The sequence below is a fragment of the Mobula birostris genome, chromosome 2, assembly GCF_030028105.1.
Source record: "Mobula birostris isolate sMobBir1 chromosome 2, sMobBir1.hap1, whole genome shotgun sequence".
Classification (NCBI taxonomy): Eukaryota; Metazoa; Chordata; class Chondrichthyes; order Myliobatiformes; family Myliobatidae; genus Mobula; species Mobula birostris.
This window is the reverse complement of record NC_092371.1, coordinates 52,284,498-52,301,997: the sequence shown is the minus strand read 5'-3', so window position 1 is coordinate 52,301,997 and position 17,500 is coordinate 52,284,498. Positions and strand designations below refer to the sequence as shown.

Here is a 17,500-nt window from a genome sequence, read left to right as displayed (position 1 = left end):
CAAAGATGGTTCAACCATCCTAAAGAGCAATGCTGATATCAATTCCAGATGGAGGGAGCACTTTGAAGATCTTCTAAATCAAACTGTCTCATTTGACAGGAATGTGATTAACAACATCCCAAAACAGCTCGTTGACGACTCCCTAAGCAAAATACCAACACTTGAAGAAGTCAAGGAAGCCATCAAGACCTTGAAAAACAACAAGGCCGCTGGACTCGATGAAATACCAGCTGAGGTCTACAAAATTGGAGGTAACCCGCTTCATTACCAACTGCATCAACTTCTCGTCAAGATCTGGATAAATGAAGATGTACCAGCAGACTTTAGAGACTCAGCAATTATTACCATCTACAAAAGGAAAGGTGATCTATCTGAATGTGGAAACTATCGTGGAATTTCCCTGTTAGCAACAGCAGGAAAGATCCTCTCCCGCTTCATGAACAATCGGCTCAAACCTTTAGCCAAGAAGGTCCTTCTGGAGACACAAGCCGGTTTTAGACCATCACGTGGAGCAATCAACATGATCTTCACAATGCGACAACTACAAGAAAAACATCGTGAACAACTTCAACCTTTGTACACGGCATTCATCGACCTCACCAAAGCCTTTGACTTGGTATCAACAGAACTCCTGTGGGATGTCCTATCCACCTATGGATGCCCTGAAAAGTACATTCAAATCCTGAGACTTCTCCACATTGGCATGCTTTGCCACAGTCATGGTCAGCAACAGTACCTGTGAGCCTTTTCAAGTTAGATCAGGAGTAAAACAGGGATGCGTGATTGCCCCAACTTTGTTCACCATCTTCATTGTGACAATCATCCACATTATCAAGGACGACCTACCCCCAGGAATCAAAATTGTCTACAGAACAGATGGCAGACTTATCAATCTTGCTCGTCTCAAGTCCAAAACAAAGACATCCACGAGTTCCCTCATCGAGTTCCAATACGCAGATGACAACAGTGTTGCAGCTCTTTCAGAAAGCCACCTACAACAGATTCTGACTGCCTTCAACCATGCAAACATGAAACTTGGACTTGCCATCAATTCCAAGAAGACTCAGATCATCTATCAACCGTCACCAACTGAGACAAATCAGACAGAATCATCAATTCAACTTGGCGAAATAACCCTGGAAAATGTGGACCACTTTCCATATCTTGGAAGTCACCTCTCCTCCAATGTCGACCTTAATGACGAGATCCAACATCGTCTCAAATGCGCTGGAACAGCTTTTGGACGTCTCCGAACAAGAGTCTTTCATGATCGTGATATCCGAACAAACACCAAAATGTTAGCGTACAAAGCAGTGGTAATCCCAATACTCCTGTATACATCAGAAACCTGGACAACATACCAATGACATCTGAAGGCACTTGAAAAGTCCCATTAACACCGTCTTCGAAACATCTTAAATTCAGCTGGGAAGATAGAAGAACCAACATCAGCGTGTTAAATGAAGTAGAAACAACAAGCATTGAAGCCTACGTCATCAAGAACCAACTAAGATGGAGCGGTCATGTTGTTTGGATGAAAGACGAACATCTGCCGAAACAAATCTTCTACTCCCAGCTTAAAGAAGGCAAACATAAAAGAGGCGGACAATAGAAGAGATTCAAAGATGTCTTAAGAGCCAACATGAAGAAATGTAACATCGACATCAACAATTGGGAAACCAATGCCAAGGACGGGAAACTCTGGCAAGCCATCATCTGAGAAGGAACAGCAACTTTCGAAGCCAACAGATGTGCAGAATTAGAAGAAAAGAAAAGAAAATGGAAAGAGAGGCAGCAACAACCAAAGCCCGATCTGCCATCTGGAGCTACCTGTCCTGAATGCGGAAGAACTTTCAAATCCAAGATTGGACTCATAAGCCACTTGAGAGCCCATAAGTAGATCAACAGAACGAAGACCACTATCCTCGACCTCGAGGGATAGCCACGATGATGACGACCATTGGGAAGTACTTCTCATCATGATGCCTTTTATTGCAACACCGCATTGATCAGCAAAGCAATTGTTAATCTGTTTTAACAGGTTTCAAGAATATTTGAGACAATTTGTTATAGCCACTTAAAACACTATAAGACATAGGAGCAGAATTAGGCCATTCATCCTATCGAGTCTGAGTTGTCATTCCATCATGGCCGGTTTATTGTCCCCTCAAACCACCTTCTGCTTTCTCCCTTTAACCTTTGACATCCATACTAAGCAAGAACCTATCAATCTCTGATTTAAATATACCCGACAGTTTGACCTCCACAGCAGTTTATGGCAGCGAATTCCACAGATTTGCCACCCTGCGGCCGAAAAAAAATTATTCCAGTTAATTTCTCCAGGTCCCCATTAATTATCAGGCTTAAGGGTCTGAACTATTTCTGTAGAAACTATAGAAAATATCTGTAGTAGCCAAGACATCTTCAAGGAGCAGTGCCTCAAAAAGGTGAAGTTCGTTACTAAAGGCCCCCATCACCTGGGACATGGCTTCTTTTCATTGTTACCATCAAGAAGGATGCTCAAAAGCCTGAAGGCACATACTCAGTGATTCAGAAACAGCTTGTTCCCCTCTGCCATCCAATTCCTAAATAGACATTGAATTCATGAACACTACCTCACTCTTTAAAATACATATTACTTCTGTTTCTTTGACTATTTTTAATCTATTATATATATATATTGATTTGCTTAGAACCATAGAACACTACAGCACAGAAAACAGGCCATTTGTCCCTTCTAGTCTGTGCTGAAACTTTATTCCGCTAGTCCCATTGACCTGCACCCAGTCCATAACCCTCCAGACCTCTCCCATCCATGTATCTATCCATTGAATCATTGAATGATAGTTTGCCTTTTTAATTTCTTTTCAACTGCTTCCATGAAATGTTGGCTAAGTGGGGCAGTTGCTTAATTGGGCCAAAATGCAATGGTCCTGAAGTGTCCCAATTAACCAGAATCCACTGTATTTCAAATCTTTGTTAATTCAACTGAATCATCTTGGCACTTTAAGGAAAAATGTTTAGATTTTTTTTAAAGCATTGCTCCATTGCACTGACTTATGGTGGATTTTAATGTCAGAAATATGCCAATGACTTTGAATGGAAGTTTGAGGTATAAAAAAACTGCTCAATCTGGCACAAGCAGAAATTACATAAAATGATGGTAGAAGTAAAAGATTAATACGGGTGTAATTTTTAACAAAATCTTTGAAAAGTTTATTTATAACATTTCAAAGAAAAGTCCTTTGACTTTTTTGATGTCTCAGCTAATTAGGGTAGTGAGCAGCTGAGCTATCCGGATTAAGAAAGCACATGTGATCTAAGGTCACTGTACTTGGTTGGTGGTTGTAACTAATGAAGTACAATTAACCCCATTCCCCAGAATCATGGAGGAAAAATGATCTGACTTATAGCAGCAATCTAGACAATTCAAGTTTGGGAAGCTTCCATGTCGATCTTCTTGTCAAGCAGATTGAATTTGATGTCACATTCATTGTGAATCATCCTTTGTTTTGGTGAAATCTGGGTAAACCTGAACAAAAATCAATGTGCTGGAATTTGTCTCTGGGCAAATCCATAAACAGGACTTGTGAGTGCAAGGGTGTGTCCAATAATGCTAAATATTGTCCAATGTGCCCCGTTATTAGTGTGGGGTTAAAACACTGAAGTAACCCCTCACCCAAGGTTTCTGGTTTAGTCACGTGTTGGATAAAGGATTTGATTCAATCGGTTCCTTCAAGATTTTTTTCTAGTCAATATCTTCTTTAATCTTTCTGTCCAAAAATTGTTTCTCAATTGCCCCCTGCCCCATTGATGCACTCAGCCCCATCTGGTTCTTCATCTTGATTCCAATCTCACCTTTGGACTACGCCCAATCAGTGAACGAGAGCTTGAGAAGAAGCCGCAACTTCACACAAGTCTGCGATCCAAGATGAAACAAGGCAGCGTTTCTTGTCAGTTTTCATCGGTTGGACTGCACCCAATCAGTGATCGGGAGCTCGAAAAGAAACGGCGAATTCACACAGATCCGCAATTGAAGATTAGGAAAGGCAGCTCTTTGGCAGTGTTCTGAGTTTGGTCTGCACCCAATCAGTGAATAGGATTCATTAGAAAGGGCGAATTAAAATAAGGCAGGGACAAGCAGAGTGTCCATTGTGTGAGTGGGCCGGTGTTGGAGTTCTTTGGCTTATCAGGCTTCAGCAAGGTAGATTTCTTCTCCTTTATTCCTCATTCCTTCTCTGTTAGGGCACAGTTAGTGCAGTGAGAATGGCTCCATGGGCTGTGCTGTGCTCTTTTAATGAGATGCAGGAATTCTGGTAGGCCTTCTGCCTCTTGATAACCATATCTGCACCAGGTGCACTGAGCTGCAGCTCTTCAGAGAATGTGTTAAAACCATAAGATCATAAAACCATAAGAGTGGCATGCAAAAGTTTGGGCACCCCTGGTCAAAATTTCTGTTACTGTGAATAGCTAAGTGAGTAAAAGATGAACTGATTTCCAAAAGGCATAAAGTTAAGATGACATATTCTTTTAATATTTTAAGCAAGGAAACCTTTTTATTTCCATCTTTTACGGTTTCAAAATAACAAAAAAGGAAATGGGCCTAAAGGAAAATGGCCTGAAGCAAGTTTGGGCACCCTGCATGGCAGTATTTAGTAACACCCACTTTGGCAAGTATCACAGCCTGTAAGCGCTTTTTGTAGCCAGCTAAAGGTTGTTCAATTCTTGTTTGGGGCATTTCTGCTCATTCTTCCTTGCAAGAGGCTTCTAGTTCTGTGAGACTCTTGGGCCGTCTTGCATGCACTGCTCTTTTGAGGTCTATCCACAGATTCTCGGTGTTCGGGTCAGTGGACTGTGACGGCTATGGAAAAACCTTCACGAGCCTCTTGAGGTAGTCCATTGTGGATTTTGAGGTGTGTTTAGGATCATTATCCTGTTGTAGAAGCTATCCTCTTTTCATCTTTGGCTTTTTTACAGATGGTGTGATGTTTGCTTCCAGAATTTGCTGGTACTTAATTGAATTCATTCTTCCCTCTACCAGTAAATGTACCCTGTGCCACTGGCTGCAACAAAAGCTCAAAGCATGATCGATCCACCCCTGTGCTTAGCAGTTGGAGAGGGTTCTTTTCATGAAATTCTGCACCCTTTTTTCTCCAAACATACCTTTGCTCATTGCATTCTATTTTAACTTCATCAGTCCACAGGACTTGTTTCCAAAATGAATCAGGTTTGTTTAGATGTTCCTTTGAAGCTTTTGAATAGAACTTGACCTCCATAGCTGCCTGTGGGAATGAATTCCACAGATTCACCGGTCTCTGGTGAAAGAAATTCCTCCTCATCTCTGTTCGAAATGGACATCCCTCTATCTTGAGGCTGTGTCCTCTGTTGTTAGACCCCCCCACCATAGGAAATATCCTCTCCACATCTATTTCATCAAGGCCTTTCAACTTTTTGATAGGTTTCAATGAGGAGCCTGACTCAAGGGTTGAGGCATGTGGATGTGATGCATCCTCCCTCATTCTTCTGAATTCCAGTGAGTACCGGCCCAGAGCCATCAAACACTCTTCATATGATAAGCCTTTCAATCCCAGAATCATTTTCATGAACCTCCTTTGAATTGTCACCAATGTCAGCACATTCTTTCTAAGATAAAGGGGCCCCAAACTGCTCAAAATGCTCCTAGTGAGGACCACCAGTGCCTGAAAAGCCATAACATTGCATCCCGCTTTTATATTCTAGTCCTCTTGAAATGAATGCTAACATTGCATTTGCTTTCCTCACTACTAACTCAATCTGCAAATTAACCTTTAGGGAATCCTCGTGCAGGATTCCCTAAAGGCTAGTCCCTTTGCACATCAGATTTTTGAATTTTCATTCCGTTAGAAAATAGGCCACTCTACTATTTCTTCTAACAAAGTGCATGACCATACACTTCCCAGCACTATAGTCCATCTGCCACTTCTTTGCCCATTTTCCTAATCTGTTTAAGTCCTTCTGCAGCTTCTCTGCTTCCTGAACACTATCTGCCCCTCCACCTATCTTCATTTTGTTTTGTGTGTGCCATACTCTGCCAGAGCCTCAGCGACCACTTTTCAAGTGGATGTCTTGGAGGAAAGATTCTGTGAGTAGTCCCCCACATCCTTCTCAGAGCGCAGTTGAACTCGACACTCAACCCGGCATGGATGGAAAGCGTGCCTGGGAGCGACCTGACTGGATTCGAACTCGGGAAACTTCGCTCCAGAGTCCGGCGCTGATGTCACTACGCCACCAGCCAGTTACCTATCTTCATATCGTCCACAAATTTGGTCACTAAACCATCAATTCCTTCATCCAAATCATTAACATATAAAATAAAAAGAATCAGTCCCAACACAGACCCCTGTGGAACACCACTAGTCACTGCAGCCAACCAGAAAAAGCTCCCTTTATTGCCACTTTTTGTCTCCTGCCACGGGTTCTTAACTTACTAAGCAGCCTCATGAGTGGCACCTTGTCAAAGGCCTTCTGAAAATCCAAGTACACAACATCCAACAGTTCAGCTTTTTTTTTCTCCTTGTTATTTTTTCAAAGAATTCTAACAGATTTTTTAGGCAAGATTTTCCCCGAAGTCTGTCTTTAACCTATTTTATCACATGCATCCAACTACCCCAAAACTACATCGTTAACAATCGACTCCAACATCTTGCCAACCACTGAGATCAGACTAACTGGTCTTCATTAAGGAACCAGACTTTCGGCTCGTATGGGAGACTGAGGAAGAAATAGCTTGGAGCTACTGGGTGGTAGTCAACCCTAGGTTGCAGAAGGCAAGTAACTTGGGTGACTGTTTGGAGAAGAAGGGAAAATAGACAACTAGTATAGTGTAACCCTGTGGCTGTTCCCCTCAATAATTTTGGATACTGTTGAAGGGGTCAACCTATCTGAGGGAACTGCAGTGATCAAGTCTCTGGCTCTGTGTCTGGCACCGTGGCTTAGAAGAGGAGAGGTGAAGAGGACTGCCACTGATAGAGGATTCCACAATTAGGGGAATAGAGACGAGATTCTGTGGACATGACAGAGAGACCTGGAGGATATATTACCTCCCAGATGCCAGGGTCAGGGATGTTTCAGATCAGGTCCGCTGCATTCTAAAGGGGAGGGTGAGCAGCCGGAGGTCTTGGTACATATTGGAACCAATGACATAGGTAGGAGAGATGAGGAGGTTCCTGAAGAGAGATCTTAGGGAACTGGGTAGAAAGCTGAAAAGCAGGACCTCCATGGTAGTAATCTGTGGATCGCTGCCTGTGCTGCACATCAGTAAGGGTTGTACTAGAATGAAGTGGCAGGTGAATGTGTGGCTGAGGAACTGGTGCAGGGGGCAGGGGTTCAGATTTCTGGATTAGTGGGACCTCTTCTATGGAAGGTACGACCTGTACAAATAGGATGTGTTACATCTGAACTCGAGGGGGACCAATATCCTTGTGGGCAGGTTTGCTGGAGCTGGAGGGTTTAACTAACTTAGCAGGGAGATGGGAACTGGAGTGATAGTGCTGAGGATGAGGTAGTTGGTTTACAAACAGAGGCAGTGTGTAGTGAGACTGCTAGCAAGGAGAGGCCGATGATGGGGCAAAATTGCAGTCAACAGGATGAATTGCAGTGTAAAAGGGGGACAAAATTGAAAAGGTTGATGAGTACAGGACAGAAGGTGTTATTTTCGAATACCCACAGTATATGGAGTAAGGTAGATGAACTTGTAGCACAGCTGCAGATTGGCACGTATGATGTTTTAGTCATTACTGAATAATGGTTGAAAGAAGGTGATAGCTGGGAGGTTAATGTCCAAGGATACCCATTGTATTGAAACGACAGACAGGTAAGCAGAGAGGGTGGGGTGGCTCTGTTGGTTTTAAAAAATGATTCTGGGATAGAAAGAGGTGATGTAGGATAGGAAGGTGCAGAATCATTGTGGGTAGAGCTGAGAAACTGCAAGGGTAAAAAGACCCTGCTGGGAGTTATACTGTATACAGACCTCTTAATAGTAGCAAAGATATGGGCTACAAATGACAATGGGAGATAGAAAATGCATGCCAAAAGGGCAATGTTACGATAGCAATAGGGAATTTTAATATGCAGATAGATTGGGAAAATCAAATTGATGCTGATTCCCAAGAAGGGGAATTTGTAGAAAGCCTAGAAGATGGCTTCTTAGAGCAGCTCATGGTTGAGCCCAATCAGGAAAGGCTATTTTGGATTGGGTGTTGTGCAATGAACCAAAATTGATTAAAAATTGATTAAGGAAAAGGAACACTTGGGGGAAAGTGACCATAATAAGTTAGAATTCACCTTGCAATTTGAGAAGGAGAAACTAAAGTCAGATGTATCTATATTGCAGTGGACTGAAGTGAATTACAGAGGCATGAGAGAGGAGCCGGCCAAAATTGATTGGAAGGAGATACCAGCAGTGATGATGGCAGAGCAGCAATTGCTGGAGATTCTAGGAGCAATTCAGAAGGCACAAGGTAGATACATCCCAAAGAAGTAGTAGTATTCTAAAGGCAGGATGACATAACTGTGGCTGACAAGGACAGTCAAAGCCAATATCAAAGCCAAAGAGAGGGCAAATAGCAGAACAAAAATTAGTGGGAAGTTAAAGGACTGGGAAGCCTAAAAACCAACATAAGGGAACAAAATAAGTCAAAGAAGGAAAAGATGCAATATGAAGGTAAGCTAACCAATGATATTAAAGAGGACACCAAAAGTTTATTTGGATATATAAACTGAAAAAGAAGTGAGAGTAGATGTCAGACTGCTGGAAAATGAAGCTGCAGTGGGACTAATTGAGGACAAGGGAATGGTGGACTAGTACTTTGTATTAGTCTTCACTGTGGAAGACATTAGTAGTATACCGTTCGTTCAAGAGTGTCAGTTAGCAGTAGGATGTAAAGTTGCCTTTACTAGGGGGAAGGTGCTTGGAAAACTGAAAGGTCTGATGGTAGAGAAATCACATGGACCAGATGGTGTACACCCTAGGGGTCTGAAAGAGGTTGGTGAAGGGATTGTAGAGGCATTAGTTAATGATCTTTCAAAAATGAATATATTCTGTCATCGTTCTGGAGGAATGGAAAATTGCAAATGTTACTCTACTTCTCAAGAATAGAGAGTGGCAAAAGAAAGGAAATTATAGGCCAGTTACCCTGACCTCAGTGGTGAGAAGATGTTGGAGTCGATCGTTAAGGATGTTGTTTCAGGCTACTAGAAGGCACATAATCAAATCGGCCGAAGTCAGCATAGTTACCTTAAGGAGAAATCTTGCCTGACAAATCTGCTGGAATCCTTTGAAGAAATAAGAAGCAGGATAAATGAAGGATAATGGGTAGATGGTGTGTACTTGGATTTTCAGAAGGCCATTGACATGAGTCTGCTTAATAAGCCCATGGCATTACAGGAAAGATAGCAGCTTGGATTAAGCATTGGCTGATTGGCAGGAGACAAAGACTGGGAATAAAGAGAGCTTTTGCTGGTTAGCTGCTAATAACTAGAGGTGTTCAACAGGAGTCTGTGTTGGGATCACTTCTTTTTGCATTATATTTCAATTATTTGGATGATGGAATTGATGGCTTTATGGCCAGCTTTGCAGACAATATGAAGATCGATGGAGTTGCAGGTAGTGTTGAGGAAGCAGAGAGGCCCCAGAAGGACTAGGACAGGTTAGGAGAATTGACAAAGAAGTACAGTATCAGGAGATATATGGTTATGCACTTTGGTAGAAGAAATAAAATTGCAGACTATTTTGTAAATGGAGAGAAAGTACAAAAATCTAGGGTGCAAAGAACTTGGGAGTCCTCGTGCATGATTTCCTAGGGCTTAATTTACAAGTTGAGTCAGTGATGAGGAAGATAAATGCAATGTTAGAATTCATTTCAAGAGGACGAGATTATAAAAGCAAAGATGCAATGTTGAGGCTTTATAAAGCACTGGTGAGGCCTCACTTGGAGTAGTGTGAGCAGTTCCGGACCACTTATGTAAGAAAGGGTGTGCTGACATTGGAGAGGGTTCAAATGAGATTCACGTAAATGATTCTGGGATTGAAAGGCTTTTCAGATGAGGAATGTTTGATGGCTTGGCCCGTACTCAATGGAATTCAGAGGAATGAGGGTGGATCTCATTGAAACCTATTGAATTTTGAAAGGCATCAATGTAGTGGGTGTGGAGAGGATGTTTGTTATGGTGGGGTAGTCTAAGAGCAGAGGATACAGCCTCTGAAGAGAGGGATGTCCATTTAGAACAGAGATGAGAAGGAATATCTTGAGCCAGAGTGGTGAATCTGTGGAATTCGTTGCCACTACTGGCTGTTGAGGCCAAGTTGTTGGATATATTTAAGGCAGAGGTTGATAAGTTCTTGATTAGTTAGACCATAAAGATTTACAGGGAGAAGGCAGGAGATTGGGGCTGAGAGGGGAAATGGATCAGCATGATGAAATGGTAGAGCAGACCTGATGGGCCAAATAGCCTATTTCTGCTCCTATATCTTATGGTCTTATGCTTTTTCTTGCACTTAATGCTGTATATCATGATCCTGTCACCTATATCTTCTAGTAACTTGCTCCCCATTCCAGTTCACTATCCCTCCAGTTTTCCTTTGTCCTACTCCTCGTCTCCGTCCCACCCAATGTCCAGCAATCGTCTCTCCAATCTCTAGGATTTATCCCTCTCCCTGTACTTCACACTTCATAAATACAGGAAATTGTGGAGTAACTACTGCTGGGTGGAATGCATTGACTCTCATGCCTGAGAGTTATTTAGCTGCCTCAACTATAAAATCCCACAGGGTAAAGTTTCAATGTCTGTGAGTTTATGTTGGAGAAACTATAGTAAAATTCTACATTTTCTCATAACAAATCTGCATCTTTCATTTACAATTTAGTGAGTTTTTGACACTATGGAAGCTGTATTAAGATCTTGCACTGAAATTATTTGATCAGATTTATCAATACTACATGGACTGATTAGTGGATTCGCTTGGTGCTTTTACGATGGTAAAATGCAGTTAGAAATTAAATTCCTGTTTGGTATCTGTCTGTTTATTGTGAGTGTGAGAAATACAGAATCAAGATTCTTATAGTGACATTTTATTATTATGCATGAACAATTGAACTTTGTAATGGTGGAAAATATCAGTAAGCGAAAGATATAATTCACCATGTGATTTCAGAAGTACTCAGAAATACACTCAATTGATAATTACAGTGCCATCTTATATGAAGTTTAATGGGACACATGACATATGTAATGAGGATTACTCTCCATCACTGACGAGGAATATAAGGACATTGAGGAGTAGATTTTTACAATTAGGTTTTTCCAAAGAACTGCAGAATAAAAGTCTACATTGAGAACTGGGAAGTGAAGGGCAAATAATGAGTTTTACATATTTTTCTATCTATTAAAATTAACAGATGGCCAGTTGTGCAAGTTGAGAAATGGTTCCTTGCGATATGTTCCATTTTTGTGAAACTTTCAACAGGGAGAGTTAGGTTGTGAAATTCACTTCTAGTTTATTTTAAGGGAATATCAAGCACTATGACTTGCTGTTTGGCAATACCTTTAGATCATCCTTAATTTGACTGGGTATCCTTTCATAACTGTAAACTTTTAATTGTAATAAACCTACAATAAGGAGAAAGATGTGCTTTAAATTCACTAATCAACAATGTTACTGTTACAAAATTATATCAAGTACTGATTTATCTTTTTCCTCATCAAAGCTTAGATCAATTGTATCAGGTTTCCCACCATTCTTGGGCCCAAGAAAATCTTAGACGCATGGAACCTACCTGAGCATGTATATTTCTCTACCCCACATGATAGCACATTTATCCAGTAAACCAAACTCTCCTGTTTGAATTCCAGAAATTTATAGAAATTGCTGTAGGAACAATGATGTCACCCAAAGTAGATTACTGATTGCCTTAAACATGATTTAGTAATATCTGTTCTTTGAACATTTTCAAATTAACAAACCAGAGCTTTGAGCAGCGACCTATTAGAGATCGGAAACCTGAGAAGATGTAGTTCAGTCAGGTTTTGCGATTAAGTAGGAAAGGCAGTGACTCACGGCAGTTGGGAGCTTTGAGCAGCAGCCAGTCGGAGATCCCAAACGGAAAGTGTGCGATACTTGATCTGCTATTAGGGAATGAGACAGGGCTGGTGACAAAAGTTTGTGTAAGTGAACATTTTGCATCTAGTGATCACAAATATCATCTAGTGACTATACCTAAATGGGGAGAAGGTTCAAACATCAGAGGTGCAGAGTCTGCAGTAAAGAAGGCAAATGCAGTGTTGGCATGTATTTCGATGGGAATAGCATATGTAAGGAAGAAGATAGTGCGAATCCTTTATAAGACACTAGTCAAGCCACACTCGGAGTATTGTCAACAGTTTTAGGCCGCATATCTCAGAAAGGATGTGTTGTCATTGGAGGAAGTCCAGAGAAGATTCAAGAGGATGATTCCAGGAATGAAGGGGTTAACATATGAGGAGCATTTGGCAGTTTTGGGCCTGTACTCACTGGAATTTAGAAGAATGTGAGGGGGATCTCATTGAAACCTACTGAATGTTGAAAGGACTAGATGGGGTGGATGTGGAGAGGATGTTTGCTATGGTGGGATTATCCAGAGCTAGAGGCCACAGCCTCAAAATTGAGGGGTGACCCTTTGGAAACAGAGGTAAGGAGGAATATTTTTAGCCAGAGAGTAGTAAGTCTGTGGAATGCTCTGCCACAGACTGCGGTGGGGGCCAAGTTCGTGTGAATATTTAAGGTGGGAGTTGATCACTTCCTGATTGGTCAGGGCCTCAAAGGATTTGGCAAGAAGGCAGATGTATCGGGTTAGGTGGGGTCTGGAATCAGCCTGCTGGAATGGCAGAGCAGATTCAATGGGCTAAATGGCCATATTCTGTTCCTATGTCTTACAGTCTTATCATCTTATAATGCGATTAGTTTCAAAGTGATTATGCAAAAAGATAGGTCTGGTCCACGGGTTGAGGTTCTAAATTGGAGAAAGGCTAATTTTGATGGTATCAGGAACGATTGAGCAAATGTGGATTGTGACAGGCTGTTTTTTTTTAGCAAAGGATTACTTGGTAAGTGGGAGGCCTTCGAGAATGAAATTTGAAGTGTACAAAGTTTGTATATGCCTGTCAGAATAAAAGGGAAAGATAACAGGTGTAGGGAACCTTGGTTTTCAAGACATATTGAGACCCTGGTTAAGAAGAAAAAGGAGGTTCATAGCAGGTAGGAACAAATGAGGTGCTTATGAAGTAAAAGAAATGCAAGAGAATACTTAAGGAGGAAGTCGGGAGGACTAAAAGAAGGCATGAGGTTGCTGTAGCAGACAAAGTGAAGGAGAATCTGAGGGGATTCTACAGATATGTTAAGAGCAAAAGGATTACAAAGGACAAAATTCGTCCTCTGGAAGATCACAATGGTAATCCAAAAGCTGAATGAGATGAGGGAGACCTTAAATTATATTTTTTGCATCTGTATTTACTCAGGAGGTGGACACAGAGTCTATATAAAAAAAAAGTAAGGCAAAATGGCATCAACTTCATGGATTCTATACAGATTACAGAGGAGGAGGTATTTGCTGTCTTGAGGCAAATATGAGGAGATAAATCCCCAGCACTTGATGAGTTGTTCCCTCGGACCCTGCATGAGGCAGGAGCAAAATGCCGGGACCCTAGCAGAGATGTTTAAATTATCCTTAATGACAGGTGAGGTGCCAGAGGATTGGAGGATAGCTAATGTTATGCCACTATTTAAGAATTGCTCTTTTAAAAAAAAACAGCAAATTATAGGCCAGTAAGCCTGACATCAATAGTAGAAAGTTATTAGAAGGTATTCTAAGGGACAAAATGTACGAATATTTGGATAGATATGGACTAATTAAGGATAGTCGGCATGGCTTCATGTGTGGTAGATCATGTCTAACCAATCTATTAGAGCTTTTTGAGGAAGTTATCATGAAAATTGATGAAGGCAAGGCTGTGGATGTTGTCTACGTGGACTTTAGCAAAGTGCTTGACAAAGTCCAGCACGGGAGGTTGGTCAAGAAGGTTCAGTCACTTGACAGTCAAGGTGAGGTAGTAAATAGGATTAAATATTGACTTTGGGGGAGAAGCCAGAGAGTGGTGGTAGATTGTTGCCTCTCTAACTGGAGGCCTGTGTCTAGTGGAATGCTTCATGGACTGGTGCTGGGTCCATTGTTATTTGTCATTTATATTAACAACCTGGGTGATAATGTGGCTAACTGGATCAGCAAGTTTGTGGATGACACCAATATTGGGGATGTAGTGCAATGGGACCTGGACCAGTTGGAAAAATGGGCAGAAAAATAGCAGGTGGAATTTAATGCAGACAAATGTGAAGTGTTGCATGTTGGTAGGACCAACCAGAGTGGGTCTTACACAGTGAATGGCAGGACACTGAGGAGTGTGGTGGAATAAAGGGATCTAGGAATACAGGTCTATATTTAATTGAAAGTGGTGTCACACGTTGTCAGGGTGTAGAGAAATCTTTTGGAACATTGGCCTTCATAAATCAAAGTATTGAGTACAGGAGATGGGATGTTATGTTGAAGTTGTATAAGACATTGATGAGGCATAATTTGGAGTATTGTGCGCGGCTTTGATCCCCTAACTGCAGGAAAGATGTAAGTAAGGTTGAAAGGGTACATAGAAAATTTACAAGGATGTTGCCGGGTCTGGAGGGCTTGAGTTTTAATGAAAAATTGAATAGGTTACAGCTTTATTCCTTGGAGTGTAGAAAATTGAGAGGAGGTTTGATGGGTACAGATGAGGGGTATAGATAGGGTAAATGCAGGTAAGCTTTTTACACTGAAGTTGGGTGGGACAACAACTAGAGGTCATGGGTTAAGGGTGAAAGGTGAAAGTTTAAGGGGAACATGAGGGGAAACTTCTTTAATCAGAGGGTCATGAGAGCGTGGAACGAGCTGCCAGTGCAAGTGGTGCATGCAAGCTTGATTTCATTGTTTAAGGGAAGTAGAGGTATGGAGGGATATGCAGATTGATGGGAGTAGGCAGTTTAAATGGCTCAGCACAGACTAGAAGGGTCAAACGGCCTGCTTCTATGCTATACTTCTCTATGACTATGAAACATGAATATGAATTCCTGTAATACAATCACTAAATGTTGAAAGATCTGTAGACAAACATTGAATTGAAAAGAATCTTTCCATTTGGAAATTGGTTTAAAAGCTCTGTTTTTATTAACAAAAGCTAGTTCTTTTATAAAGCAAACAACCTTTGAGACTAGCTCCTTTCCCACAGCTGAACCTGCATGAAGATATTTCTACTTTCTTATGGAACATATTAAAATAAATCTGGTAAACATACTACCGAAAACACATTTTGATCTGGAGAAACTTTTGTTGAAGTTAAAAAGACTGCTGAGAATTCATTCGACACTAATAATGAAAGCTGATACTTGCGAGCATTTTAATCATCTAGCTGCTTAAGAACTGCATTTTTGGTTTCTTCCCTCATCCTTCTCTCCGATCTTCCAACACTACACCACTTCACTTTCAAATAGTATGCATCAATAACCATCTTTGATATTCTGAGTTAGTGTAAGGGGGCAAGAAAAGTCTAATAATGCATGTCATTCCATACATTACAATAATGTAAGTATTAACCATAGCATATTGGAAGGATATTAATTGAAAGAAAATGGCATTGTTCTGCAGCGAAACTAGCATGATAAGATGTGTTTTCTTTCAGTTTGTGATGGATATTCAGAGTTCAAGGATGCAAAACTTCTCTACAGATTCCGTAAAGATGATGGAACATTTCCCTTAAGTAAGGAGGTGAAGGTGTTCATGAGAGGTCAGAGCTTGTATGAAAAGTGAGTTCCTAATAAAGTTTTTAATTATTGATTCCATTTTCTATTTGATGACATAGAAACATAGAAAACCTACAGCACAATACAGGCCCTTTGGCCCACAAAGTTGTGCTGAACATGTCTCTAACTTAGAAATTACTAGGGTTACCCATAGCCCTCTATTTTTCTAAGCTCCATGTACCTATCCAAAAGTCTCTTAAAATACCCTATCGTATCCGCCTCCACCACAGTTGCTGGCCACCCATTCCACGCACTCACCATTCTCTGCGTTAAAAAAAAAACTTACCCCTGACATCTCCTCTGACCCTTTACCCTTCATTAACATTTTACTCTTAGATTCCCCTGTATTTTACACTAAAATAATCTCTTCAATTTCATCTATGTTGATAGTGCACTCAACTTTCAGTTGGAAACTTGTGAATTCAAAGGATCTGAGGGCTAGAATCATTATCACAGATGGTGTCCATGAGATGAGACATTAAATTGTGAACCTATCTGCTTTCTCAGGTGCTGTGCTTCGAATGGAATGCTTAAAATTCTTCACGCATTTTAAAGTGCTTTGGAGTGACCCAAGGTCATGAAAGACATAAACTTAACAAAGCATTTTTCTCTCTGCATGTTCGGGGTAGATTAGATAATGATTTTAAGAATAAATACAATATTTCAAATGCTTGGAATAGGAAATGTTAAAGTGCACTGGAAAACAAAATAGTAACTGCAAAGTTAAAAGGCAGATTAACATGGGTTTAGAGTAATCATTAAAAAGACTAAGGGAAAATGTCCTGTTAATGGGTGTCTTGGTTTAACATTAATCTATTAATTACAAGATTGCTTCAAAACATACTTCAATATTGTTGGAGGTACTGATTTTTGTGAGAATTCTGGAAAAAAACCTCTTTGTCTATGATCCCGTGTCACATTTACAGAACAGTTTGTTATTCTGTACAAAGATACAAAGATCTGTATTTTGCCCTGGGCAATGAAGTCCCAGTGCTGACTTGACCTTGAAGGCTGCTACAAAGAGTTTTAGTGGTCTTGGCCCCTTCTCTCCCATTGTTCTCAAAATTTCTGATTCCCAGCAGCAAGGAAGTCATCATACCAGTTGAGCAGCAAACCAGAAAAATGCAATTTTTAGTTTGGGGTCTAAATTTCTCTGAAGGCAATAGTGATTCCACGTGGAACTGCTTCATTTTGCCTCCACAATTGTGTAGAAATTTGGGACTTCTGTGGAGGAATTGGCAAGTCCTGATTTTATCTGATCACTGCTGTCATTCCTGCTTTGCTTTAATGCTGGAGTAAAGTACAGTGAAGAGCAAATATCTGTAGTTCACCAGCAGTTCCACGGTGAAATCTACCCGCCAAACCTGCACTAGCTTGAATTGCTCCAGGTAAGTGCTAATTTTATTTGGAAGCCAGTAGCAAGCTTGGACAGCTTGCTGCTGCCTGGAAGATCTGGCTCTTCATTCAATGTTTATACAACACAGAAACAGCAGAAATGTCTTAGACTAATGAGCAGATTTTGATATATATTTTAGAAGTTGCTCAACTTGGGCTCAGTTCTTCAAGATATTGTTGAAAACAAGCCAAAAGAGCAAAGATTCTAAT

The 17,500-nt window shown here is 40.9% G+C and overlaps 1 protein-coding gene across 2 annotated transcripts in view; it reads left to right on the top strand.

Moving 5' to 3' along the window:
* The window catches only part of LOC140186512 (DEP domain-containing mTOR-interacting protein-like), a 110,132-nt gene that overhangs the window by 31,979 nt on the left and 60,653 nt on the right, over positions 1-17,500 (top strand). For both annotated transcript variants that reach the window (XM_072240904.1, XM_072240896.1), the window contains one exon: positions 15,775-15,898. In XM_072240904.1, coding sequence (XP_072097005.1) covers positions 15,775-15,898 — 124 coding nt within the window. The remainder of the gene's footprint in view (positions 1-15,774; positions 15,899-17,500) is intronic.